Source organism: Mesoplodon bidens (assembly GCF_964165515.1).
Source record: "Mesoplodon bidens genome assembly, chromosome: 1".
NCBI classification, from domain to species: domain Eukaryota; kingdom Metazoa; phylum Chordata; class Mammalia; order Artiodactyla; family Ziphiidae; genus Mesoplodon; species Mesoplodon bidens.
This window is the reverse complement of record NC_138176.1, coordinates 12,843,694-12,871,533: the sequence shown is the minus strand read 5'-3', so window position 1 is coordinate 12,871,533 and position 27,840 is coordinate 12,843,694. Positions and strand designations below refer to the sequence as shown.

The 27,840-nt window shown below is 41.4% G+C and overlaps 1 protein-coding gene across 1 annotated transcript in view; it reads right to left on the bottom strand.

The window, feature by feature from the left end:
* Nucleotides 1–8,578, bottom strand: part of EIF3A (eukaryotic translation initiation factor 3 subunit A) — a 32,511-nt gene extending 23,933 nt beyond the window's left edge. Inside the window, exons 1-5 of the mRNA XM_081240157.1 lie at nt 8,410–8,578; nt 2,419–2,609; nt 2,124–2,260; nt 1,564–1,727; nt 30–229 (exon numbers count right to left, since the gene is read on the bottom strand). Coding sequence (XP_081096283.1) covers nt 30–229; nt 1,564–1,727; nt 2,124–2,260; nt 2,419–2,609; nt 8,410–8,458 — 741 coding nt within the window. The 5' untranslated portion in view covers nt 8,459–8,578. The remainder of the gene's footprint in view (nt 1–29; nt 230–1,563; nt 1,728–2,123; nt 2,261–2,418; nt 2,610–8,409) is intronic.
* Between the last annotated feature and the right edge of the window lie 19,262 nt (nt 8,579–27,840).

Here is a 27,840-nt window from a genome sequence, read left to right as displayed (position 1 = left end):
CAAAGAAAAGCTAACAGTTCACAACATACCTGCCACAATTCCATGCTGATAGCACTGTCCAACTGAACGAGCCTGGTTTCCAAATGCATGGACTGGCTCTCTGGATTATTAAGATTGATTGCTGTACTTTGGTTATGGTGACGTTGAATCTGAGACAAGTGCATTCTCAAATTGTCACACAGCTTACGGAATTCAGCCTTACGGGTATATTGGAGGCAGAATTTGAAAGCTATAAGCATAAGTGTAAAATATATTAGGTACTTTCCACCATCAACTTAAGTATTTGAATAGGTTTTATTTCATATACTAAGGTCAGTTATTTTAACAAGATTTACCAAACTCACCATCAGTCTTTAGAAGTGATCAGAGTCATAACTCACTTCATGTGCCCTGACCACCTTTTGGACATAGTCATCAGTCCTGGTCTAGGACTAAAATACGGTTCTGGGAGAGTTTACAAAAGGAAGCGATTCAAATTTAGGTCTAGGAGGGACTCACCTTTCAAACACTTCAGACCCTAAAAGAGCAAAAAAATTCTGGTCTGAAATACAATGAACTTTCCTATCTAAGTTACTAGAAAACAAGCTTTTGCACTAATTAAAACTAAATAATACGAACTGGGGGTGTGTGGTAACCTAATTTCAACTGTGTACACAGATGTGTAAATGAAGTATTTGCTCCACCATTAAAATACATAGTCATTTTCTACTGTCAAAAAAATGCAATACTAAAATAACTTTTGTCCTTCCCTTAAAAAAGAGTATTTCTATTTCAAAGGATGCAGTTTAACTACAAGTTAATATTTATCTCAACTATTATCAAAAAGCCCTAGCTTATTTGTTAAATGAAAATTCACATATGCTAGCCATGTAAGCATAACGAAACAGATAGCCAATCAGCCCCATATTAAAAAGAATGGCAACACCTGCTTGTGCCTAAGGCCAAAGTAAGAAAAAGCCAAGAGCCACTCTCAAGTCACTTACAGTTAAAGGCTGCTTTGACAGTAAGGCAAAAAGATAAGATTAGGAAAACAGACTCAACACAGTTCTTCAGATTAAAAGTGCATGCAGTATTAACTACTAGATACTTTTTATGATGATCCTGAGTCACAAGAAGGTTTAGTTCTATATTCAGTAACACTGTTTAAGAAAGGAAAAATACATGGTTTTTCATAGGATCATGTAAGTCTTCTGGACCTTAAAAAGACTTTAGAAACCCAGTACATGGTTAAGTAGCTTGCCAAAGAATATGTTGTGGAGTCGAAAGTAGAACTCAAGTTTGCCAGAAAGCAATCAAAAAGTTAAGTTTATCTTTCCAGTCACTTGGAAAATTCCAAAATGACTTTAAAAGGTGTTTCAGACATCAGTGGAATACAGAGAATTACCTTGACTAATGAAACAAAGTCCTTATAATCATTTATGTAATATTCAAATGAATGCTAATCATCTACAACAATAAGAACTATGTAAAATAAGTAATGCAGAGAAAAGGAGGTTAACTGTAACAGCTAATCTTTTGCAAAACCTATCCTTCAGTCAACTTTCAAATCAGTTCTTGTTTTACCTTGCTGGGCAATATCATGGTAGAGACGCTCAACTCTAGAATTGTTTCGAAGAAGGTCCAAACACTGTCTGTACGATTCCCACAGGAACTTAACCCATGGAGTTAAAAGTAATCTGTCAGTACGATCCTGAGTGTCTTCACCACTTACAGCACTTAGGAGAACACTACAAAAATATTTAAAAACATTGAAAACAATTTTAGACATGGTTTCCTACTTTGCCATATGATTATAAAACCAAAACCAAAATTGATCATTATAAAATAGTTTAAATTGTTACTACAACTCTGGACACACTGTAAAGCTATCATTTAGTGTCAAAGTATTTGAATTCCCAAACTGTATTACAGCCATTTAAATTAGTATACACCCTCCTATCTGATGGTTGTAATTTTCCACCTTTATGAACTTTGAATAGTAATGACTTCTTGAGGTTACCATACATTTAAAATTTCAAAGATAAGCATTCCTTCTAGCAAACATCTACTTCAAATGGGTATGATGGAGACACATGTAAAGAAAAACAATGAGAAAAATTTACTTAGCAATTTAACCCACACACCTCTCAGGAGTTTGAATATTATCCAGATCTTCTATGTCTAAGACCATCTGCTGGGATTCTTCTTTAGCAGCTTCAGTTTTCTCCTCTGCCAATTTCAAGTATGCCCTAACAACATCCTCTAGAGATTTGATGTTCACCTAGACAAAATAAATTAATTAATTAAACTTTCCCCAACAAACCATAAAATATTTTAAAAGCAAACTTTATGATATAAAACGTAATAACTTTCAGAGGCAAACTCCTCTGAAAATTACTAAAAGCACTTAGTAAAACATAAAAACCCAGCTGTTCATACCTGTTGACAAATGTTCTTATACTGATATAAGCCTTCTTTAGCCAAGTGGCTCTTGCGAAGATCCACACAAAGTTCCAAGTATTTCAACATAATTGGCTCGTGTATCTTTTGCCATGTTCTATGTTTCTTACTTTTCATAACATCATAAAGAACGTCCAAAGCAGGCTGCTTTTTGCCAACTTCAAGAAATTCTGGAAAAGTAATTCAGGAGAATTTTAAAATCAGTTATGTATACTATATAAATGCCTAAATCTTGCTTTTTAATTTGGCTGTTTTAATTTCTGAACCTATTACTATCTCTTTTGAGGTCAAATTTATTTTTGACTTCTAAAGCTATGCCAAAATTATCCAAGGTAAAACAATGAAAAATGAATACTATCTCAAATATGACCTACAGGTAAAACTAGATTTCACTCAATTCCTCTGTACCAATTATATCTTTCTAAGCTATTTTAAAGTTCCAGAAATTCAAGTCATGAGGGAAAACAATCTCCCCCTTGTACATGCAGAAAAATCAAGTATAACTTCGGTCCCAATGATCTGGCTGATGAACTTTTTGTTAGTTTATGTTAAGACTTGAGGCAGAAAAAACAAATTAGATTGACTTTTTTCCTTTACAATCTATTGACTGTGTGGGGTCTATTTCTGGGCTCTATAGTGATCGTTCTCTATTGATCTGTCTAGTCTTTTGCCAATACCTCACTGTCTTGATTACTGTAGCCATATAGAAAAGTCTTCAAATCAAGTAGGGTGAGTACTCCAACTTTGTTCTTCAGTATTGTGTTGGCTATACAACACCTTCTGCCTTTCCACATAAACTTCAAAATTAGCTTGTAGATACCTACAAAACAGCTCATTAGGGACTTCCCTCATGGCCCAGTGGTTAAGAATCCGCCTTCCAATGCAGGGGACGTGGGTTCGATCCCTGGTCCAGGAACTAAGATCCCACATGCCACAGGGCAACTAAACCCAAGCGCTGCAACTACTGAGCCTGCACGCTCTGGAGCCCACGCACCACAATGAGAGAGAAGTCCACATGCCACAAGGAAAGATCCCACATGCCGCAACTAAGACCCAGCCAAATAAATAAAATAAATAAGTTAAAAAAAAAAGAAAGCTCACTGGGATCTTACTGAATCTATATAACAAGTTTGGGAAAACTGACAACAGTATTTACTCTTCCAATCCATGAGCACAGAATATCGCTCCACTTATTTATCCCAGTCTAAACATGAGAAACATTGAGACAAATCCCAGCTGAGAGAGAAAATACCTGACCAATACTCCTCAAAACCGTCAAGGCCATCAACAAATCTAAGAAACTGTCACAACCAAGAGGAGCCTAAGGAGACAACTAAATGTAATGTGGTATCCTAGATGGGATCCTGGAATACAGAAGGGACATTAGGAAAAGCTGAGGAAATATGAAGTATGGACTTTCCTTAATAACAATGTAACAGCACTGATTCATTAATTATGAAAAATATACCACACAGATGTAAGAGATTCATTAATAGGAGAATCTGTGTGTGGTGTATATGGGAACCCTCTGTACTATATAATTCTGTAAATCTCAAGTTTCTAAGATTAAGCTTATTGTTTAATTGAGAAAAAAAATTTAGAACGTAGAGCAAAGAAATGTATACTCTTTTAAAATTCACCACCTAAACCTGAAGGCATGTACATGGCAATATTTCAACATCAGTTCCAATCTTAGGTATGTTGCTCGTTTTGAAACTCAAACAAAAGCAAAGTCTCCTCTATCACATTATTTCTGACCAAGGTTAAAAATTTATATTTTTTCTCATCTTATTTTCTTTTGTACACTTAATAGACTAGGGGGTAGTATTTTTCTGGTTATGTTCAACTTAAAACTCAGTCACTGGCAAACTTCACACACAAAAAAATCTCTCCACTGAACACTTGAAAAATAATTTGGCAGAACTGAACACTAGTTTACACTATTAAAAAAATCTGTTTTTTAAAATCATTGTTTACTTTCCTCCTAAGGAAAAAAAATCCTTGACAAAAAATTCTTTAAAGTGTTAACCTAACAATGTATAACATTAACTGTGCTAGGCAAACATAGGTAAAAATGTCTCTTATTTGAAGGATTTACTAGATCTACAGATTTAGTGAGTAACTCTGTTATTTCTTCTTCCAATTATCACATCTTTCAGGAATGCTGTTTCTAAACATTCCTTCCCTCCCGGAAAACTACAAACAATATTCCAACTCTAGTATATTAAAAGGCTTGCACAGGATAAATGACAAAACATACTGAACTTAGTATCTTTAACACAATATCCTACATCATCCCATATTATATCAAATCATATTCCTCACAGGCAAATGAATATAACCCCCTCTTCAATACTTCAATAGTCTCAATATCAAACCTGCCAATATGACAGAAAGGCCATTTTCAGTTGCGTCAATTTTATTACCTCCCCCCAAATAAATCCTACAAAATTAAACAAAGATGTCATACAACTAGATACTTTGTTGAAATAAGCCTTTTCTATTTTAAGGGGAGGACCTACCCATCTTCTTCCTGGAGCATGCACAGAAGATTATTTTAAAATCCAACAGTACTTTAAATCCTTTTCAAAACTGACATAAACAGTTTCTATCATCCAAAAATTGGGGAGTAAATGTTTTTAAATTTATCCCTTACATTAAGAATATCACAGCAGCACACCAAGATGATCTATTATAACCTATTATATCCAATTCCCAAACTTATGTTGAGGATTTAAATCCCATACTACCATATATAAACACTGTCAATGCAATACAGAATAGGCACAAAGAGTCACCAGCATGATGTGGTGACAAAATATTAAACTGTCAAAAAAATAATTCACTTTCCCCATATCTTATTTTTAAATTCGTGTGGTATCTTAATGTCATTTTTAAAAAGAACAGAAAGTCTTGTTCAGTGATACAACTAAAAGTACTTTTCATTTCCTCAACAGCCAATCAAAATTTAGGATTCCAAATTCAATACTTTCAAACTCTGAAACAATAGTTTCATAAAAGCCAAACAAAATGCATTAAAAAATAATTTTTCATAGGACCATCACCACCACCAAGAAAAAAAGGAAAACATGGATACCAGGCAAGGATGTTTTTAAAAGAAAACGCTGAAATGGAAAGAAGTTTCTCATGATGATCCATGAGGGTGATCACGCTCCTGTCTTTATCCTAACTGATACCTGAGGATATAGTTTAGATGATTAGGGGAAAAAAAAGTTTTTGAGGCTGGAAAAAACTATCACACACTAAAACCTCTACTGTAAAATTTACAGAAATGTTCATTTCCAGATTGATATTTTTGAAATAAAAATTAAAATCTGGAATTACCAACTATTACTAGGAGGGTGGGCATTCTGAGCTTACCTTTAAGACACCATGAATGAAACTGTGTGTCTACCTATAAAGAAAAACTTTAGGTCAACCCTTCAATTTTACTAGTTTATTTGTGCACTGGACCAAGCAGATAAGCTATAATGTTACACAATTTGTGGGTTTATTAAAAACTTCATTTTTAAGTCATTGGTTGTAGAGTGTAAGTTAAAAAGCTGTTACGAGGTCAGAAACAACTGATTTCTTAACAATATAAACTGGAAAAGGGCTTTTTCCAAATGATTCTGGGGAATGAATTTCTTGCCTGTAACTGCTGGGCCAAGTTCTCATTTTCCTGGATTGTTTTCCAATTGTTTCCAAAAATATTGCTCTGATAAACTATTCTACACTTAAATTTATTCATGTTTTATGAGGGTAACATAATGGATGAGGTCCAAATGTGATTAATATTACCAATGTTATAGATAAATGAGATGATTTCCATTAAAATAAAATGTGCTTTGATCATCCTATTTAAAGTTTTGTAAGCAGTGTCATTTGCCAGGCACATTCTGCTCTTTGACATAAGATGGGATCTCTCGTTCACAAGATCAAAGGTACAGAAATTACTACTTGAGAGGTAAGGCATCTCTACCATCCTACACTCATCCTACAGCTTAAAGGGGCCTTTTTGAGAAACTACACTAACAAAATTCAAGTTCCCACCTCCATTTCAGTATCCCTTTCTCATCTTGCCTACTTGAATTTCTGACATTTTCCCCATATTGCCCTCCATGAATCAAATCTATTTCAACTTAGAAACTGTGAGAAAAGATTCAAGATTTCTTACATATCATATATCCCTTCTAATTTTAAAAAATTACTGACATATTAAGTTCATAAAGATTCAGAAGGGAAGAGCAGAGGAAACAAGGCCTGAACACATCAAATGTGTAATATTTAGGCCATTGAGATTACAGTGCTTCAGCCAATTAACACGGGGAAAAAATCTCTGTTGGTCAAGCATTCAAAGGACTGTAAAACAGATCTGCAGAAGCAATTACAGCAGTAATTTCACCCAAGTCATTTGGTATACCACAATATAATTCTCTAAGTTTCAAAACATCAAAAAAAAATTTTTTCCCTAACTTTGCTAGCTCATTTTGTAGGGTTAAATTTCCATCTCAGTCTATTTTCTTTCCTATAACTTAATCAACATCTGTAAACTTCTTGCCTGTTCTAACTATTAGATGGAGAATTAAAAGGGGTGTTTAGATCAAAGTTATAGTTTCAATTGTTTTTAAAACAATTACTCTATTCCACAGAATATGGCACTACCCTATTTCACAGACTGTTACTTCTCCCCGAAATTCTTACTTCTAGTTAAAGTAACAAGCATGTGACAAACAGACCTCTGGTCCTGACAGATTATCAGTAGTATCAATAGTATGTACTGACTGAAACTGACCTTTTCCTAAGAGGATTTTCAAACAAACTACCAAAATAAGCTTCACAAGCAAAAAAGCTTAACAGACACGGCATATCCACCTACAACATGGGTAAGATCCAAAACTTGTTTGGATGGAAGGGTGAAACTAAGAGCAATGGACGCCCTTAACACTTACAAACCCTAAATAAGAAAGTGTTTAAAGACCAGAGGCACGTATAGTACATTTGCACCCCCATAATGCCAACGTAATAAATGCCTCCTGAATAGACTGGGACAAGCACAAGTTTTCCCAGAAGCGCCATAAGTTTTCCCGTTAGTACACATATGGAAATAAAAATCGCCAAGTAGCAGCACCGTAGTGAAAAAATCGACTGATCTGGAAGAGACCTTGGTTTTAGGCTCCTAGCTCAACAACTAACTCCCAGAGTGACCTTGGGCAAACCAGACTCCCTAGGCCTCACTTTCGTTATCTCTGAGAGAGAACTTGAAGTCCCTCTTACAGTATTAACTCTGTTGCAACTTCCTGTGATTCGGAGTAGGCTTCTGAGCTGCCAATAATCAATGCCAGAAAAAAGAGGAAACGGGTTAAATGGGTCAGAGTCCCCGAAGAGGAGATAGTGGTCAGAGGGGAGGGTAAGTGGACCCTGACCCCGCAAAGCGCGAGGCTGGATTCGGGGGGTGCCGAGCTGTCTGCGGGAGGGCCGGAGGTGGGACTGCCCGGCTCCCGGCCCGGCGGGAGGTGGAGCCGAGGTTCTCGAGTGCATTGTCCCCGGGAGGGAGCCATGTTTCCTCCTCCCCGGCACTCCCAGATGGCGGCCGGGGGCGCGGGGCCGAAGCTGAAAGCCCCGTGGTCTGGAGGACCAAGCGGAGGCGGGTGGGAGGGAGAACCTCGGGACCAGGTAGGCCTGTCTCGGGAGCCGCGGTCCCGAGACTCACCCAGCGGCAGCAGCGGCGGCGGGAGGGACGGGCCCCCGAGCGACGACGGTTCCCTGCTCCGCGCCTCCCACCCCCCAGTCGGTTGGAGCGAGAAGGGACACCATGCCCAACCACGGCCTGAGTCGGCGGCGGGCAGGCCGCATCGGCCTCCTGTGCAGCCGCAGCTGGGCGGCGAAGCAGCGAGAAGCTGGCCCGGGCGCCTCGACTTCCGAGGCCTCGGGCCGCCCCAGTCCGGCGCGCCCTGATCCCCTACTCACCGTTGGCGCGTTTGAGGGCATTTTCCGGCCTCTGGAAATAGGCCGGCATCTTGGCGGCAGGCTCAGCTCACCCGGCGTCAGCGAACTCCTTAGGGGCCCGGGCCAGGAGAGGAGACGAAGGGGAAGCAGCGCGAGGCTCCACGCGCCTCGCCAGCAGTTGCCCGCGCCCAGCCGGCCAGAGACGGAAAGGAAAGAGCCACGTGACCCCCGCGCGGCGGCGCCGCCGCCGCCGCCTAGGCCCCGGATGTAGGGGCGGGCCTTCGCCCGCGCCCCGCCCCTCCTCGCGCGCAGGCGCGTTGGCCTGCCGGCTGACGTGGCGCCGGCCGAAGTCTTCCTAGATCTCTGGCTGCACCTGGGGACTCCGCGGGGAAATATTAGAGAGCCGGTTCTCCGGCACCTCACTCTTCGAGCGACAATCTGGGTGGGAAAGGTGAGATTTGGGTCAGAGCTTCTGTCTGGCGAGAAGGCACAGATTCTTCTTTTAACATGACTTGTGCGGAGTCATACAAAGTTAACTCTCAGGTCCCATCCGCCTAGAGAATGTCCTGGCTTGACTGAGTTAAAATGCCGAATTTATTCATTTAATACAGATGCTTTGAGCAGGTATCATTAGGGCCAGCGATGCTCACCACTGGAGATAGTGGTGGCCTGTCACAGCCCGGACTAGTATGGGGAGGAGGGTTGTAATAAATAAGTAACTTAAACAAATAAGCAAGCTTATTTCATATCTAGGTAAAATTTTAAAATTGGGGACACAGAGATTGCCTGGGCCCTCAGAGATAGATGAGTACACAATGAGGGTCAAGATAGCATCTTTTCTGGGCCTGGAGAAAAGCATAATTACTTGCTGTTGATTAATGCTCTGTAGAAAACAAGCAACCTAAGTGTACTAAAAGCCACTCAGGAGGTGGCAGAAGGAAGTAATCAGGGTGATAAAGTTTTTTTCCCTAATCAAGCTACTTTTGTACTATATATGACTGGATAATTTCTCTAATACAGTGTTTTGGAGGGCTTTTCTGACTTGAGTGGAATAAATATGATTCTCAAAAAAACAGTTGTTAAGGGCACAACTGAAGTACTACATTATACGTATTTGCGACATAATGTCTTAACAGTTTTAAAACAAGTATCACGTTTTACAGTTTACTGAAATGCTTTCACATTCATTGTTTGTTTACAAGAATGCTGTAATTAAGGTATTTATACTGACGAACATAATAAATTTCAGGGGTAAACCAAGGTTCACATTTATACATTCATTCAACAAACTACGTCATATTATCAACAAACCATTACTATGTGCCAGGCTGAGGAGGTAAACACCCAATGGGTAGGTACACAGCAGTTGAACAGGACAGCTTTGGTTCCTGCCTTCTTAGACTTTGCAGTCTAGAGAGAGGAAGATATGAACACTCATCGGAAGCTCCGTGGAGGGAATTCCCTGGCAGTACAGTGGTTAGGACTCCGTGCTTTCACCACCCAGGGCCTGGGTTCAATCCCCGGTCAGGGAACTAAGATCCAACAAGGCTGAAAAAAAAAAAAAGAAGCCACGTGGAAACGGAGATACCACTCCTGTCCAGGCCCGCATCGTCTCTCTAGGCCCATCTCTCAGCACACTCAGTGTCTTTTCAGTGCCCGAAACAGCCGTCTCCTACCTCCAACCCAGCGCATGCCATCACTGCACTTGGAAATTTGCCACTGCCCATTCCTTGCTCTGGCAACAACCACCTATACATGTCACTTCTGCCAGGATTCTTCCCTGGCCCCCAGATAAGTTTAGGTGCCAAGGCATTGAGAGCCAGTAACATCCTGTCTTAACACTGACCATACTTCAGTGTAATTACTTGCAGACTGTAAGTTCAGAGCGGGGAAGGACCATATCTGTGTTGTTCACCACTGTATCCCCAATGCCTGGTAAGGCATCAAGCAGACAAGATGCTCTCAAAAAATGCTGGAGAGAGAAATGAATAAATCCTTACATAAATATTTATATAATACATTTTCCTACCTTACACATGGGGAGGTAACAAGTTTAAAGGCCAATGTGTGTCATGCTTCGTTCATAGAGCATCTCCCTATCTACACGGAGCGCTCGATATCCCTAAGCCTCAGCATGCAAATAGTAAAGAAGAAACAAGAATGTTCTTCACCCAAAGTTCCTAATGGCACTGATTCTGAACCTCCAGTTGTGCCAAAGTTCACTCATGATTTTCTGAGGTCAGTGCTCAAAGATACCATGCTTTCCTGCACATATATATCCCTCCCCCCCACCCCGACCGTTACCTGACTAACTCCTGCTAGTACTTCAAGCTTCAGCCCAAATGCTTCCTCTGCAAAGCCTTTCCTGCCAGCGGGGACCCTACCCAACTTCCCCTTTGCCTGTGCTCTTTGTTCAGGCCACCGTTAACTCCACCACCGTTAACTCCATCACTGGGGCCAGCCCTGAGCACTCTGCTGCCCCTGCAACCTTGTCAAGGGGTGGCTGTGTTCCTCCATCAAACCACTGGTGCCTGGAGGTGACCAGTGACCGACTAGCTCTTCCCACTAGCTACTTCCAGAGCGCGCTCTCTCTCTTTCTCTCTCCTCCCTTAAATTCTGAGTTTTGACATTCATGCCATCAGTCTAGGCCACATGTGATTCCTCCACACTGCAGTCCTCTACAGGCATCTTCCGAACCCAGGTCACCTTCCCTCCTTCCTTGGCTTTTAGTTCTGGCTCCCTGTCACTCTCTCCAACACCACCATCGTAATGATTCGTGGGCTCTATACCCATGTATCAGTAAATGATCCTGGCCACCTGGCCTTCACTATGTGTCCTCTACCTGAGCTCAGCCACTCACACATGGTGATACCCTAGAGTCTAGACCAAGAGTCAGCACACTTTTTTCTATAAAGGGCCAGGTAGTAATTATTTTAGGCTTTGCGGGCCAGGAAGCAATGTCTTCAATTATTGGAGCAACCGTTCTTGCTAAAAGGATAATAGTCTTTTTTTTTTAATATATTTTAAAATGTGAGAAAGCATTCTTGGCTCAAGGCTGTATAAAAACAGGCAGCAGGCCAAATTTAACCCCCAGGCCATAGTTTGCTGACCCCTAACCCAGACCTTGTCACACTAACTGTCTCAGTTCCCAGATCTTGTTTTCAAGCATCTTATTTTCTGGCCACCGCCGCCTATGGTTAATTCTATCAGATCCCAACTTGAACGACCCTGCTGCCTGACCGGGACCTGCAATCCATTCATCAGCTGTACTTCCTTTTCGCTGCTCTCATCCCTCTTGTCCTCTGTTTCCTCCAGACGCAACTTGGACTCCATCATCTAGTTATTTTCTTGCTCAGTTCTCCCTTTATTCTACCCCAAACCCTGGCCAACCCAACCCTCCACCCACTCCTTGCCTATAGCCTAATGTGACTGGAGAAGAATGCACAGCCATGTCGACAAGTCTCACTTTAAGTTCACGACCACAAGCCTCAACAAGCACTGTGTTGCTGTTCAGCCATCCTACTCCGCTTCTCTGGGCCACACTCCCACTCTCCCAGAAGACTAGTTCATACTTTTTCCTCTCTCTAATTCTCCAGTATGTCCTTTCTCTACTCTCAGCCAATGGCCAAAACAGTGGAAAAATTAGAGAACTTTGGCACTCTGCCATCTACCACCCATCTTCATCTGTGCTCAGACCCTCTGCCTTCCCTCCTGTTACTCTCCATCCACTATCCTATCTAGTGCCAGCCCCTACCTACCCATACGTTGGATTCCATCTCCTCTCACACACAGAGATGATCACCGCATCTTCCCTGAAACACTGTCATCATTTGGCTTCCAGGATCACCCTTTCCTGATTTTCTTCCTACCTTTCTGTCTGCTCCTTTCTCTCTGACCTCTAAGGTTGAAAAGTCCCAGGGCTCAGCTCCTGGGCCTCTTCCCTCCTCTAACTCCCTTCATCTCTTGGTTCTAGCTCGTGCTTCTAGGTACTTCCGCAGTATGCATCTTTGCCGCAAGCATTTTGGCACCAAATATTTTTTGCCGCAGAACTAATTGGCCTTAGGCAATTTTGCCCTAAAAGATAAAATAACGAAAAGTAAAAGAGGGACCTCATCTGTCAGCTTGATAAAGACATCCATAATATCACTAACCAGAAGAAATGCTAATACGTTTCAACCAGTTGAAACCAAACTGTCAAACCAAGAACTGTCAACCAGTTATTATATCCTTCGTAACAAAATTGTCTTACGGCCAATTAGTTATGCAGTGGAAATGCTTGCTTATGGCAAAGGTACCCGACACGCTAGCTCATGGCTTTAGAAATCACATCTGTGCTTATAAGTTACAAAATTGTATCATCAACACTTGGTCTCTCCCCTGAAAGCCCGTCTCACATCCATTCAATGTTTGACACACAACATACACCCAGCCTGTCCCAAACCAGACTCCGGGTCTCTTCTGGCTCCAACCTGTGCCTCCTGCCATCGTCCCCCAGTGAACCATTACCACCCCTTTCTTCTGGTTGCTTAAGCCACAAAAGTGTTGGCGACATCCTCGACTCCACTTTTTCTGTCATATCCCCACGTCCAGTCAACCCATCAACAAATCCCACATGTGCTACCTCCACAGCTATCACTCTGATCCAAGTCACCATCATTTCTCATCTGGAGTGTATAATAACCTGCTAGCTTGTCTTTCTCTTTTCACCTGACTCCCTTCTCTTTTTTCTCCACTTAGCAAGGAGGGGGATCCTTTTAACACAAAAGTGAGGCGATCATGTCAGTCCCCTAATGAAGACCCTCTTGTGGCCCCCAGATCACCCTGTGAAAGTCAGTCCTTAAAAAGAAAAAAAAAAAAAGTCAGTCCTTATAATGGCCTACAAGGCCCTACACAATCCTTTCCTTTCCCTTGTCCCTCCCATATGCTGTCTTCCCTCTCCTCTTTAAAGTAATGATAGCCTCCCTTCTTCCCATACGGTACTTCCTAGCACGCTTCTCTTCTTTATTTTCCTCCATAGCATTTATTTCTTTATCATCATTTGATCCCTGATATATTTTATGAGTTTCTTTCTTTATTGTCTACTCCTCTAGAATATAAGCTTGATGAGGGCAGGGATTTGTCTGTTTTGTTCAAATGCTATATCTGCAGCACCAGTAAGAGTGCCCTGCACAGAGTAAGCACTCAATAAATCTTCGTGGAAGAAATGACAATTGGTTAAAGCAAGCCTCCTATATTATAATTGCCCGTCTGCATGTTGGTCTCCTCTATGACCCTGGAAGTCCTTTGAAAGTAATGACTGGGACCATTAATCTTTGTGTCTGGACAGTGCCTGGCTCATGATCACACCCAAGCACCTTGGTGGTTCCAGCTGCGCTATAACAAACTAGGTCCAAAACCTCACAGCCTTGAATTCCTAACCATGAAAGTGTCTAACCAGGGTTGGAAAGCTTTTAGGCAGTGGTGTACCAAAGGCAAACGTAGGGTACACTGTGCTTGTGCCAGACAGTTCTCACTGAGCCTTTGGGTTCTGCACATTTAAAGCAGAAACTTGGAATGCAAATTCAGTTGAGTATATTTTTTAGCAGAAACACATCCTGGCAATATACCGTTATTTATTGGGAAAAAATGTACCTTACACTCAGGAGTCTTCAATTAATATTCTGCTTGCCTCTAGAAGAAGGCTGAGGGGAAGAAGAAAGAGGGGCTTGTTTGTGGGAATTGGCACACGTGCTCACACGTGCCATTGTTGGCACGCCATGAAGCCCAGCTCCTGCTTGGGAATTGAGGAGATTATGCCCAAAGCTACACAAACCAACTACAGCCAAGGAGGCAGAATGAATAAGACACTGTGCATAGTGGTTTTGGGTGTGGTTTGAGGCTTCTCTGCGAAATGTGTTAAACATGATTAGAAGGAACCCTAGAACGTGTGGGCTTTCATCCTGGGTTTGTGGATGTTAGACTATCTTCACATGGACCTTTTCATTGTGCTCTCTTCTCAGGGAGCTGCTAAAGTAGTCTCTCTTCAGAGAACCCTTTCCTGACCACCCAATCTAATCTAAAGACCAGCCTGTTTTAATTCTCAGAGGAGCAGTCAGCACTAACTGGGAGTTTTCTTTGTCTCCTTGGTTACTGTCTGTCTTAACATACTAGATGGTAAGCTTTAAGAGGCCAAGTTCATCTTGTTCACCGCTGTATCTCCAACTCCTGGAACTATGCCCAGCACAGGGCAGGCATTCCATAAGTATGAGACGTGTGAATAAATGAAGGAATGGAGACTGTGATAGACAGACTTCTAAGATGTCCTCCAAGACTCCTTCTCCGTGGTGTACACATCCTGTTCAATGTCTGGGACTGTAAATGTGATGGTGTATTACTTCTGTGAGTAGGTTCGTTATATGTCACGGTTGACTTTAAGAAGGGGAGATTGGGGCTTCCCTGGTGGTCCAGTGGTTAAGACTCCACCTGGTTGAGGAACTAAGATCCCACATCCCCGTGAAAAAAGGGAGGGGGACATCATCTGGGTGGGCCTAACCAATCACATGAGCCCTTTAAATCTGGGTGTAGAGGTCAGAGGCAGAGGAAGTAAGAGATTCAAAGAATGAGAAAGTATATGGAGGGAACCACAGAGCGAAAAACTGCGGGCGGCCTCCAGAAGCTGAGAGCAGTCCCCCAGCCAAAAGCCAACCAGTGAATGGAGGCCTCAGTCCTATAACTGCAAGGAACTGAATTCTATCAACAACTTGGATGAGCTTGGAAACAGATTCTTCCCCAGAGCCTCCAGAAAGGAAGGCAGCCTGGCAAGACCCTGAACAGAAACCCAGCCACACAAATCTACAGAACTGGGAGCTAATAAATGGGTGTTGTCTTAAGCCCCTGTTTGTGGTAACCTGTTACATAGCAAGAGAAAACTAATACGGAGAACCTTAACAGTTTTCTCCATGTTAACTCACAGGGAAAAAAGAATGAAACACTATGGAGTCTTCGCTTTGCAGGAAATGAAAACCAAGGTACAACTCAATGGAGGAAAAGGGCAAGACTGTGTAAGGTGTAACTATAAAAATCCAGACAGGTCTAGCGAAAGCCTCACGAGAGTTTTGAGACTCTGAGACTATGAACAAGTTACCGTACTCCACACTGGTATTTTTAGAACTAGGGGCATGTTACATTTCCTAGCGAGCTAGGATTATAAACACATCTCAGTTATTCCTATGAGCACGCCAGTTTTGGAGTGAGTTGTGGCTTCAAACCACAGCTTTGCCATTTTACTTGACATTCGGCAAGTAATCTCTCTGAGCCTCAGTTTTATCAACTGTGGGATAAGCATGAGGAGGTTGTTGTGAGGTTGAGTGAGATACTATGTGTATCGTTCTTAGTACCAGCCCTGACACAAGCTCTCTAGAAATCACTTCTACGTATATGCAAGACGGATAAAATAATCCATGCTTGAAATATTCACAGCCCCTTTCTGCCCCCTCAACTGCTAAACTATTCTGATGATGACTAATGAGCGTTTCCCCGTTTCCTTCCCCCTGTTTTCCACATCCTGTATTCGGGACAGGAAGTAATCAATCAGGAGGATGGCTGGAGAAGTTGGGTAGGAGATTCAAGTAGGAAGGGGCTTAGATGAGAGACAGAGAGATAATAGAGGGGTGGGACAAAAGGCTAATGGGGGGGAAAAAGGAAAGAGGAGAGAAGATGAAGGTAACAGAAAGGGTTATTTCTAAGGAGAGTGGAGAGAGATATGAGAACCTGTGCCAGATGAATGAGAGAGAGAGTTTACAAAAATACAAGGGAGTCTGTGCCGACTTAAATACACGATTGAATAAATAAATTGAGCAAATAGAGAAATCTCCCGTGGAGAAGCATTCCACATAATTTATGTAGATACTTTGCCCTCAAGAGTGGAGCATAAGCCTCCACTCCTTAGGTGTCAGCTGTGCATAGTGACTTCTATCCAAAAAGAACAGTATAGAAAAAGGAGAGAGGGAGTGACTTTACAGGAGAGAAACCCAACAAACACAACCTCAGCCAGGTGATCAAGGTGTCATATGATGAGATGAGAACTGCACTTGACCACTGTGGTCTTCCTCCCGCTAAATGCAAAACCCAGTCTTTTTTTTTTTTTTGCGGTACGCGGGCCTCTCACTGTTGCAGCCTCTCCCGTTGCGGAGCACGGGCTCCGGACGCGCAGGCTCAGTGGCCATGGCTCACGGGCCCAGCTGCTCCACGGCACGTGGGAGCCTCCCGGACCGGGACACGAACCCATGTCCCCTGCATCGGCAGGCGGACTCTCAACCACTGCGCCACCAGGGGAGCCCAAAACCCAGTCTTATCGTGAGAAAAACATCAGACAACTCCTAACTGAAGGACAGTTTATAAAATACCTGGCCACGACTCCTCAGAACTGTCAAGGTCATCAAAAACAAGGAAAGCCTGAGAAACTCACAGCCAAGAGGACCCTAAGAAAACATCCTAATTAGAAACCTGAAACAGAAAAACTCATTAGGTAAAAATTAAGGAAATCTGGATAATATATAAACTTCAGTTACTAATGTATCAACATTGGCTCAATAGTTGTGACAAATGTACTATACTTTTTAAAAAATATTGATTTACTCATTTGACTTGCACCGGGTCTTAGTTGCGGCATGTGGGATCTTTTTAGTTGCAGCATGTAGGATCTAGTTCCCTGACCAGGGATCAAACCTGGGCCCCCTGCATTGGGAGCATGGAGTCTTAGCCACTGGACCACTAGAAAAGTCCCACAAATGTACTATACTGACGTAAGATGTTAATAATAGAAGAAATCGGGTGGGGAGTATACGGTAACTCTCAGTATTATCATTGCAACTTTTCTGTAAATTGAAAACTGTTCTAAAACAAAACATTTATCCCAGATTTCAGTACCACATTTTTAAATTAAAAATAATACAATAAAATGTTTAAAAATATGAGAGGAAAGGAATTTTAAGGCATATTACTGTAGGTAATGAATTCTGTCATCTTTAATGCTCTTTGAAAAATGCAAATAAGGATCAGAATTAATTTTAATTGCATATTCCTTACTGAAATGTTTCTTTTAATGCAACAGTGTTTCTTTTAAGGCTCCAAAGCTGGGCTTCCTGGGGCCTAGGATCTACTCAGGTTCCAATATTAGCATCCTGAAATGTTGGAGAACACAAGAAGGATGACTTCCTCTTGGGAATGTTCTGGAAGTCTCGAATAGCCTGGAAGCCAGTTAACCATCAACAAAGAGTGTCAGGGCAGTTGACTGAATCCCCTTCCAGAAGTGACTTTCCAGTCCCCTGGCAAGCCTGGAATCCCTTAAAAGAGCCTTCACCCCAAAGAAGCTCTTGGCTGAATACATGCCTAATCTCTGATTAAATCCAGTTATGGAAACAGATGAAAAGAAGAGCCACACTTGGCTCACAGGAGCCTGGGCATTGGAACATCTGTGGAAAATATTGGGTCCCTTATCCACATACGCAGACAGTTTGGGCATTTTCCAAATCCACATCAGTACCAACAACTTCTTTATCTTTTCCTGGGGAACAAGGAGCCGGCTGCACAAACCAGACGTAGCAGGCCAGCGACTGTCGCCCTTAGAAAAGCCTGCCAGGAAGGTAGGCCCTTGGTTGGTGTTGGGAACTTGGATTTCGGGATCACTCCCACCATTCCCAGAATTGATAAGAGTGACCAACTATGCCTCAACTATTTGTACACACAGTGGGGTTCATGCTGAACACCTGTTTCCTTGTGAGAGGCTGGAATTTTGGTATGTGCTGGGCAGAAGTTGCCTACGTGACCGGCACCTTCAATAAAAACCTTGAGTCTCTAATGAGCTTTCCTGGTCAACAGTATTTCACATGTGCCGCCACAACTTGTCGCTGGAGGAATCAAGTGCATCCTTTGTGACTCCACTAGGAGAGGACTCTTGGAAGCTTGGGCCTACTTTGCTCTGAACATCAGCCCCTGTGCCTTTCCCCTTTGCTATTTGGCTTTGTATCCTCCAGCTTTAATAAATTATAGCCACGAATACAGCTATATGCTGAATCCTGTGAATCCCCTGAACAAACCATTGAATCTGGGGGTGGTCTTGGGGACACCCTACACAGGCTATTCTTCTTTTGGGGGGATATCATTAGTTTATTATAAAAGAGAGACATGGAAATTATTTATATGATGAAATATCTCAGTGGAATGGGCAGCTTCACGTGATGCCATTTCCGTAGTGATTTATTTCAGTCTACATACTTTCCAAGAATGTCACCATCTCTAAGTAAAAAATAATCCTTGTCTAGAACTGCTTTGGTGCCTTAGAGCCCAGTCCGGTAACTACTACTCTTGTTTGCAATACTTTTCCTAGAGATTTTTCTGGAAGCATAATGCCCCTCTTGGTTACAGTTTCCGCTGCACTCTTTTCAACTAATACTTAGTCAAAGAGGTGGAAAAACTCTCTAAATTCCTGTCCTGCCATGACTCTGGCCACGGTAGTTTAGTTCATACTCTCCACAAGGCTACTCTTATCTATAACATTAGCATAAAGATTTTTCTTGGTCCAACCCTTATTAGGACAGGCACAGAGGAAGATATGGTTAGCTGCATTTGATCACTGAGAAAACAAGCCCAGAGAAGACTGGTTTAACAGCTAGGAGGGGCAGAGCTGGAATTAGAGCTCAAGTTTGTCTGTTTCCACACTCAGCAGTCAATCTTATTGCCAAAGTTTGGGGTGCCTCCCCTTTCTCCACCCTCTACTTCTCCCCCTTAACTCTGGAGAACCTGTCTGGCGGGTCTAACAGGGCTTGGGGGTGAAAGGGGAGGGAGGAAGGTGTCAGTTCCAGTCATCCTCCCACTTTCCCAGAGATAACCTCTCCACCCCTACCCTCTGTCCCACTCCATCCGAGCCTGACCACCGCCTTCTTTATCCTTCCCTCCCAGTACCCACCACCATCTCCCTCAAATCCTTTGTTTTAGTATCTATCGGTCATCATCTTCATCCTCATTTATTTTCTGAATGACTCCAGAATGTGCCAGAGACTAAGGTGACACCAATGGGCCTTGGCCACAGGGGGCTGTCCCTAACTTACTCTTAGAGGAAGTACTTAGAGTGCCCAACTTAGGTCCCCACACCCAGCGGAGCCACCCAAGCAGGGCAAGGAGAGGCAATGACTCGGAAGCTCTCATCCTGTTCCACCTCTGAGACTTCTTGCCTTTTTCTCTTTCCACAAGTGTGGATCTCTAGGTCTGAAATCCCAGAAACAATAGATCTGGTCATGAATTCCCTCTCCTCTTTTCTGTTTTCCCACCTGTTGTAAGGTGGTCACAGGCAAGAACTCTGCTGTACTTATGTCTGTACCCTCTCTCCAGCCTTTATCCCATGTCACAGTCTGTTTTGCAGTTGCTAGCACACTGAGCAAAGGAAATCAAGTCTGACGGATTCTACGTTCTTGCTAATTTAATGGAAGATGGTTACCCAAGTCCAAATACCACATAAAATTATAAGTATTTTGGGTTAAATGTGTCTCTTTTAAGATTCAGCAAATGAAGTGGAAAAGACAGGAGATCTGGGGTCTATGGATTTAACATATTTTCTTATTTTTTCTGTCTACCATGTTTCTTCAAATCTAGAAATGCCATCAGTGATTAAACACATCATTTTATAAGAAAGAAAAAAACACTCGCAATTATAATTTTAGGATGTATCCCAATTTCAGAGATTTAAAAATTTGGGCTATTGGATGCAAAGAAAGACAGCATTTTTTAAATTGTGAAATAAAAGTAATAGGAGAAAAAAATTGCTGAAGTCATCTATCTAAAGAAAACCACTGTTACTAACATCTGAATATTTTTTTATATTTTTACAGTTAGGGACCTTATAGATAGTATTTAATGCCTTTATGCACTAAATATACACATTTATAAATATTTGTATTTTTATACATTTATGTACTATATATTTCCATTTATTTGTATTTTTATTATACAGTCCACAGTGTTTGGGGTACACAGCCCCAAACCTTCCTTCACACCCTCCCCCCTTGCTCTTCCTCTGAGAAAACCGCTGTCAGCAGCTGGGTATGCATCCCTCCCATCCTATAACATATATACATACACATATACACATAGCAGCTTAGAGTTTCACACATAGATGGGATTATAATGAGTTAGTACAAATATGTCTACCTCACTCTCCTTCATAGCTTCATAGCATTTTGTAATATGGAACGTACAATTGTTTTTTGTTTCTTCATTAACACTGGCTAATTTTCACATTTTCATTTTTTTATAGAAGATTTATTTTATTTTTTTAACTTTTTTTGAATTTTATTTTATTTATTTTTTCAGCAGGTTCTTATTAGTCATCCATTTTATACACATCAGTGTATACATGTCAATCCCAATCTCCCAATTCATCACACCACCACCACCACCCGCCACTGCTTTCCCCCCTTGGTATCCATACGTTTGTTCTCTACGTCTGTGTCTCAATTTCTGCCCTGCCAACCGGTTCATCTGTACCATTTTTCTAGGTTCCACATATATGCGTTAATATGCAATATTCGTTTTTCTCTTTCTGACTTACTTCACTCTGTATGACAGTCTCTGGATTCATCCACGTCTCTACAAATTACCCAATTTCATTCCTTTTTATGGCTGAGTAATATTCCATTGTATATATGTACCACTTCTTTATCCATTCATCTATCGATGAGCATTTAGGTTGCTTCCATGACCTGGCTATTGTAAATAATGCTGCAATGAACGTTGGGGTGCATGTGTCTTCTTGAATTACGGTTTTCTTTGGGTATATGCCCAGTAGTGGGATTGATGGGTCATATGGTAATTCTATTTGTAGTTTTTTAAGGAACCTCCATACTGTTCTCCACACTGGCTGTATCAATTTACATTCCCACCAACAGTGCAAGAGGGTTCCCTTTTCTCCACACCCTCTCCAGCATTTGTTGTTTGTAGATTTTCTGATGATGCCCATTCTAACTGGTGTGAGGTGATCCCTCATTGTAGTTCTGATTTGCATTTCTCTAATCATTAGTGATGCTGGGCAGCTTTTCATGTGCTTCTTGGCCATCTGTACGTCCTCTTTGGAGAAATGTCTATTTAGGTCTTCTGCCTTTTTTTTTTTTTTTTTTTCTTTGCAGTACATGGGCCTCTCACTGTTGTGGCCTCTCCCATTACAGAGCACAGGCTCTGGACACGCAGGCTCAGCGGCCATGGCTCACGGGCCCAGCCGCTCTGCGGCATGTGGGATCTTCCCAGACCAGGGCACGAACCCATGTCCCCTGCATTGGCAGGCAGACTCTCAACACTGCACCACCAAGGAAGCCCCTTCTGCCCATTTTTTGATTGGGTTGTTTATTTTTTTAATATCGAGCTAAATGAGCTGTTTATATATTTTGGTGATTAATCCTTGGTCTGTTGATTCGTTTGCAAATATTTTCTCCCATTCTGAGGGTTGTCTTTTCGTCTTGTTTGTAGTTTCCTTTGCTTTGCATAAGGTTTTAAGTTTCATTTTGTTCCATTAGTTTATTTTTGTTTTTATTTCCATTACTCTAGGAGGTGGATCAGAAAAGATCTTGCTGTGATCTATGTCAAAGAGTGTTCTTCCTATGTTTTCCTCTAAGAGTTTTATGGTGTCCGGTCTTACATTTAGGTCTCTAATCCATTTTGAGTTTATTTTTGTGTATGGTGTTAGGGAGTGTTCTAATTTCATTCTTTTACATGTAGCTGTCCAGTTTTCCCAGCACCACTTTTTTTTTTTTCCTGCGGTACGCGGGCCTCTCACTGTTGCAGCCTCTCCCGTTGCAGAGCACAGGCTCCAGACGCGCAGGCTCAGCGGCCATGGCTCAAGGGCCAAGCCGCTCCGCAGCATGTGGGATTTCCCAGACTGGGGCACGAACCCGTGTCCCCTGCATCAGCAGGCGGACTCTCAACCACTGCGCCACCAGGGAAGCTCCCAGCACCACTTATTGAAGAGACTGTCTTTTCTCCACTGTATATCCTTGCCTCCTTTGTCATAGATTAGTTGACCATAGGTGTGTGGGTTTATCTCTGGACTTTCTATCCTGTTCCATTGATCTATATTTCTGTTTTTGTGCCAGTACAATGTTGTCTTGGTTACTGTAGCTATGTAGTATAGTCTGAAGTCAGGGAGTATGATTCCTTCAGCTCCGTTTTTTTCCCTCAAGAATGCTTTGGCTATTTGGGGCCTTTTGTGTCTCCATACAAATTTTAAGATTTTTTTGCTCTAGTTCTGTAAAAAATGCCACTGGTAATTTGATAGGGATTGCATTGAATCTGTAGATTGCTTTGGGTAGTATAGTCATTTTCACAATATTGATCCTTCCAATCCAAGAACATAGTATATCTCCCCATCTGTTGGTATCATCTTTAATTTCTTTCAACAGTGTCTTATAGTTTTCTGCATACAAGTCTTTTGTCTCCCTAGGTAGGTTTATTCCTGGGTATTTTATTCTTTTTGTTGCAGTGGTAAATGGGAGGGATTCCTTAATTTCTCTTTCAGATTTTTCATCATTAGTGTATAGGAATGTAAGAGATTTCTGTGCATTAATTTTGTATCCTGCAACTTTACCAAATTCATTGATTAGCTCTAGTAGCTTTCTGGTAGCATCTTTGGGATTCTCTATGTATAGTACCATGTCATCTGCAAACAGTAACAGTTTTACTTCTTGTTTTCCAATTTGTATTCCTTTTATTTCTTGTTTTTCTCTGATTGCTGTGGCTAGGACTTCCAAAACTATGCTGAATAATAGTGGCGAGAGTGGACATCCTTGTCTTGTTCCTGATCTTAGAGGAAATGCTTTCAGTTTTTCACCATTGAGAATGATGTTTGCTGTGGGTTTATCATATATGGCCTTTATTATGTTGAGGTAGGTTCCCTCTATGGCCACTTTCTGGAGAGTTTTTATCATAAATGGGTGTTGAATTTTGTCAAAAGCTTTTTCTGCATCTATTGAGATGATCATATGGTTTTTATTCTTCAGTTTGTTAATATGGTGTATCACATTGATTGATTTGTGTATATTGAAGAATCCTTGCATCCCTGGGATAAATACCACTTGATCATGGTGTATAATCCTTTTAATGTGTTGTTGGATTCTGTTTGCTAGTATTTTGTTGAGGATATTTACATCTATATTCATCAGTGATATTGGTCTGTAATTTTCTTTTTTTGTAGTATCTTTGTCCGGGTTTGGTATCAGGGTGATGGTGGCTTCATAGAATGAGCTTGGGAGTATTCCTTCCTCTGCAATTTTTTGGAAGAGTTTAAGAAGGATGGGTGTTAGCTCTTCTCTAAATGTTTGATAGAATTCACCTGTGAAGCCATCTGGTCCTGGACTTTTGTTTGTTGGAAGATTTTTAATCACAGTTTCAATTTCATTACTTGTGATTGGTCTGTTCATATTTTCTATTTCTTCCTGATTCAGTCTTGGGAGGTTATACCTTTCTAGGAATTTGTCCATTTCTTCCAGGTTGTTCATTTTATTGGCATAGAGTTGCTTGTAGTACTCTCTTAGGATGCTTTGTATTTCTGCAGTGTCTGTTGTAACTTTTCCTTTTTCATTTCTAATTTTATTGATTTGAGTTCTCTCCCTCTTTTTCTTGATGAATCTGGCTAATGGTTTATCAATTTTGTTTACCTTCTCAAAGAACAAGCTTTTAGTTTTATTGATCCTTGCTATTGTTTTCTTTCTATTTCATTTATTTCTGCTCTGATCTTGATGATTTCTTTCCTTCTGCTAACTTTGGGTTTTGTTTATTCTTCTTTCTCTAGTTCCTTTAGGTGTAAGGTTAGATTGTTTATTTGAGATTTTTCTTGTTTCTTGAGGTAGGCTTGTATAGCTATAAACTTGCCTCTTAGAACTGCTTTTGCTGCATCCCATAGATTTTGGATCATCGTGTTTTCATTGTCATTTGTCTCTAGGTATTTTTTGATTTCCTCTTTGATTTCTTTAGTGATCTCTTGGTTATTGAGTAACGTATTGTTTAGCCTCCATATGTTGGTGTTTTTTACGGTTTTTTCCCTGTAATTGATTTCTAATCTCATAACGTTGTGACCAGAAAAGATGCTTGATATGATTTCAATTTTCTTAAATTTACTGAGGCTTGACTTGTGACCCAAGATTTGATCTATCCTGGAGAATGTTCCGTGTGCACTTGAGAAGAAAGTGTAATCTGCTGTTTTTGGATGGAATGTCCTATAAATATCAAATAAATCTATCTGGTCTGTTGTGCCATTTAAAGCTTGTGTTTTCTTATTAATTTTCTGTTTGGATGATCTGTCCATTGGTGTAAGTGAGGTGTTAAAGTCCCCCACTATTGTTGATTTCCTCTTTTATAGCTGTTAGCAGTTACCTTATGTATTGAGGTGCTCCCATGTTGGGTGCATATATATTTATAATTGTTATATCTTCTTCTTGGATTGATCCCTTGATCATCATGTAATGTCCTTCCTTGTCTCTTGTAACATTCTTTATTTTAAAGTCTTGATATGAGTATTGCTACTCCAGCTTTCTTTTGATTTCCATTTGCATGGAATATCTTTTTCCATCCCCTCACTTTCAGTCTGTATGTGTCCCTAGGTCTGAAGTGGGCCTCTTGTAGACAGCATATATATGGGTCTTGTTTTTGTATCCATTACACTAGCTTGTGTCTTTTGGTTGGAGCATTTAATCCATTCACGTTTAAGGTAATTATCGATATGTATGTTCCTATTACCATATTCTTAATTTGTTTTGGGTTTGTTTTTGTAGGTCCTTTTCTTCTTTAGTGTTTCCCACTTAGAGAAGTTCCTTCAGCATTTGTTGTAGAGCTGGTTTAGTGGTGTTGAATTCTCTTAGCTTTTGCTTGTCTGTAAAGCTTTTGATTTCTCCACTGAATCTGAATGAGATCCTTGCCAGGTAGAGTAATCTTGGTTGTAGGTTCTTCCCTTTCATCACTTTAAGTATATCATGCCACTCCCTTCTGGCTTGTAGAGTTTCTGCTGAGAAATCAGCTGTTAACGTTATGGGAGTTCCCTTGTATGTTGTTTGTCATTTTTCCCTTGTTGCTTTCAATAATTTTTCTTTGTCTTTAATTTTTGCCAATTTGATTTCTATGTGTCTCGGCATGTTTCTCCTTGGGTTTAACCTGTATGGGACTCTCTGAGCTTCCTGGACTTGGATAGCCACCCATGTTAGGGAAGTTTTCAACTATAATCTCTTCAAATATTTTCTCGGGTCCTTTCTCTCTCACTTCTCCTTCTGGGACCCCTATAATGTGAATGTTGTTGCATTTAATGTTATCGCAGAGGTCTCTTAGTCTGCCTTCATTTCTTTTCATTCTTTTTTCTTTATTCTGTTCTGCAGCAGTGAATTCCACTATTCTGTCTTCCAGGTCACTTATCCGTTCTTCTGCCTCAGTTATTCTGCTATTGATTCCTTCTAGTGTATTTTTCATGTCAGTTATTGTGTTGTTCATCTCTGTTTGTTTGTTCTTTAATTCTTCTAGATCTTTGTTAAACATTTCTTGCATCTTCTCGATCTTTGCCTCCATTCTTTTGCCGAGGTCCTGGATCATTTTCACTATCATTATTCTGAATTCTTTTTCTGGATGGTTTCCTATCTCCACTTCATTTAGTTGTTTATCGGGGGTTTTATCTTGTTCCTTCATCTGGTACATAGCCCTGTGCCTTTTCATCTTGTCTATCTTTCTGTGAATGTGGTTTTTGTTCCACAGGCTGCAGGATTGTAGCTCGTCTTCTCACATTTTCACTATTACTAGTAGTGCTGTATGAAGATCCTTGCACATGTATGTTTGTGTCCATGTGTAAGTATGTCCTGAAAGTAAATTGCTGGGTATGCACTTTTCCATTTTGATAGATGCTGCCAAACTGCCTTTTTTTTTTTTTTTTTTTTTTTTTTTTTGCGGTACGCGGGCCTCTCACTGCCGTGGCCCCTCCCATTGCGGAGCACAGGCTCTGGACGCGCAGGCCCAGCGGCCATGGCTCACGGGCCCAGCCGCTCCGCGGCATGTGGGATCCTCCCAGACCGGGGCACAAACCCGCGTCCCCTGCATCGGCAGGCGGACTCTCAACCACTGCGCCACCAGGGAAGCCCCCAAACTGCCTTTTAAAAAGGCTTCATTAACATTTTTTCTTTAAATACATAAAACCCATATTAAACAAAATGGTATTTCCTAGTTAAATCAGAATGAACTACCGCAAACTCTATAAACAATTATGTTCATGTTGCTTTTATCTTTCGTATGAAATTCTAGAGTATGCAGCTGCTTTATTAAGAGTTTCTTTCCAATTGTCCCAGATGCCCAGCAAACAAATCCAGGGAGTTTGTGAACTCGTTCTGGGCATTCCACATGTGACTGTGGTTTTCACAGCCCCACAGATCACTGTTGAAAGACTAAGCCTGCAGCATCCACTATAGTACTGGACCCTGTGATGTTCCTCAAGGCATGGATCCTTGTGCTGATTTTTGTGGGGGACCCTGAATCTCTGAGGAACTCTTGCTCTGGCTCCTCAGGGGAACCAGTTGCCTCAGGAGCAGCAGGTTAGGTAGGGCTTGTTTCAGGGTCCATCACCCCATGCACACAGACCCCGTGTCACTTTCTCTCCTTGGAGGTGTTGGGATCCCTTCAGGTGTCTGGCACATTTCCTCTTAAACTCCCAAACACAAAAGGAGGTGACTATATGTCTTAATCCCAGATGTGGGAACAATTGCCCATCCAAGGAAGACTATCTAGGTGAACTCAATGGCCCCACCCCTTTACTGCAGAGATAATGACTCAAAGGTAATTTTCTCAAACTTCTCTGTTATAAGAGAACAGGGAGAAAGCCCTACAGAAATATAATATCCAGCAGAGCACTCCATATGCATCTAAAACTAGTTGCCTAAGAGTAGCTAGATTAGTTTGCTAGGGCTGCCATAACAAAGTACCACAGACTGGGTGGCTGAAACAACAGAAATTTAATGTTTCACCATTCTGGAGGCTAGAAGTCCAGGAAAAAGGTGTCAGCAGGTTTGGTTTCTCCTGAGGCCTCTCTCCTTGGCTTGCACAGCCGCCTCTCTGGTCCTCGCGTGGCTTTTTCTCTGTGTGAGCTCATCCCTGGTATCTTCTTGTGTGTCCAAATTTCCTCTTAAAAGGACACAGGTCAGATTGCATTAGAACCCACACTAACAGCCTCATTTTAACTTAATCATTTCTTCAAAGGCCACAGCCTCATTTTAACTTAATCATTTCTTCAAAGGCCCTATCTCCAAATAAGTCACATTCCAAGGTGATGGGGGTTAGGACCATGCTATAAAACAATGGGTTATTTCAGCTCATATCAGTAGCTGCTATATGTGATTTTATATGGTTATCCTAGTTGATTGGGTGGCAGTGGCCTTCACTAAAAGCAGGTACTTAAGGCGCAGATTG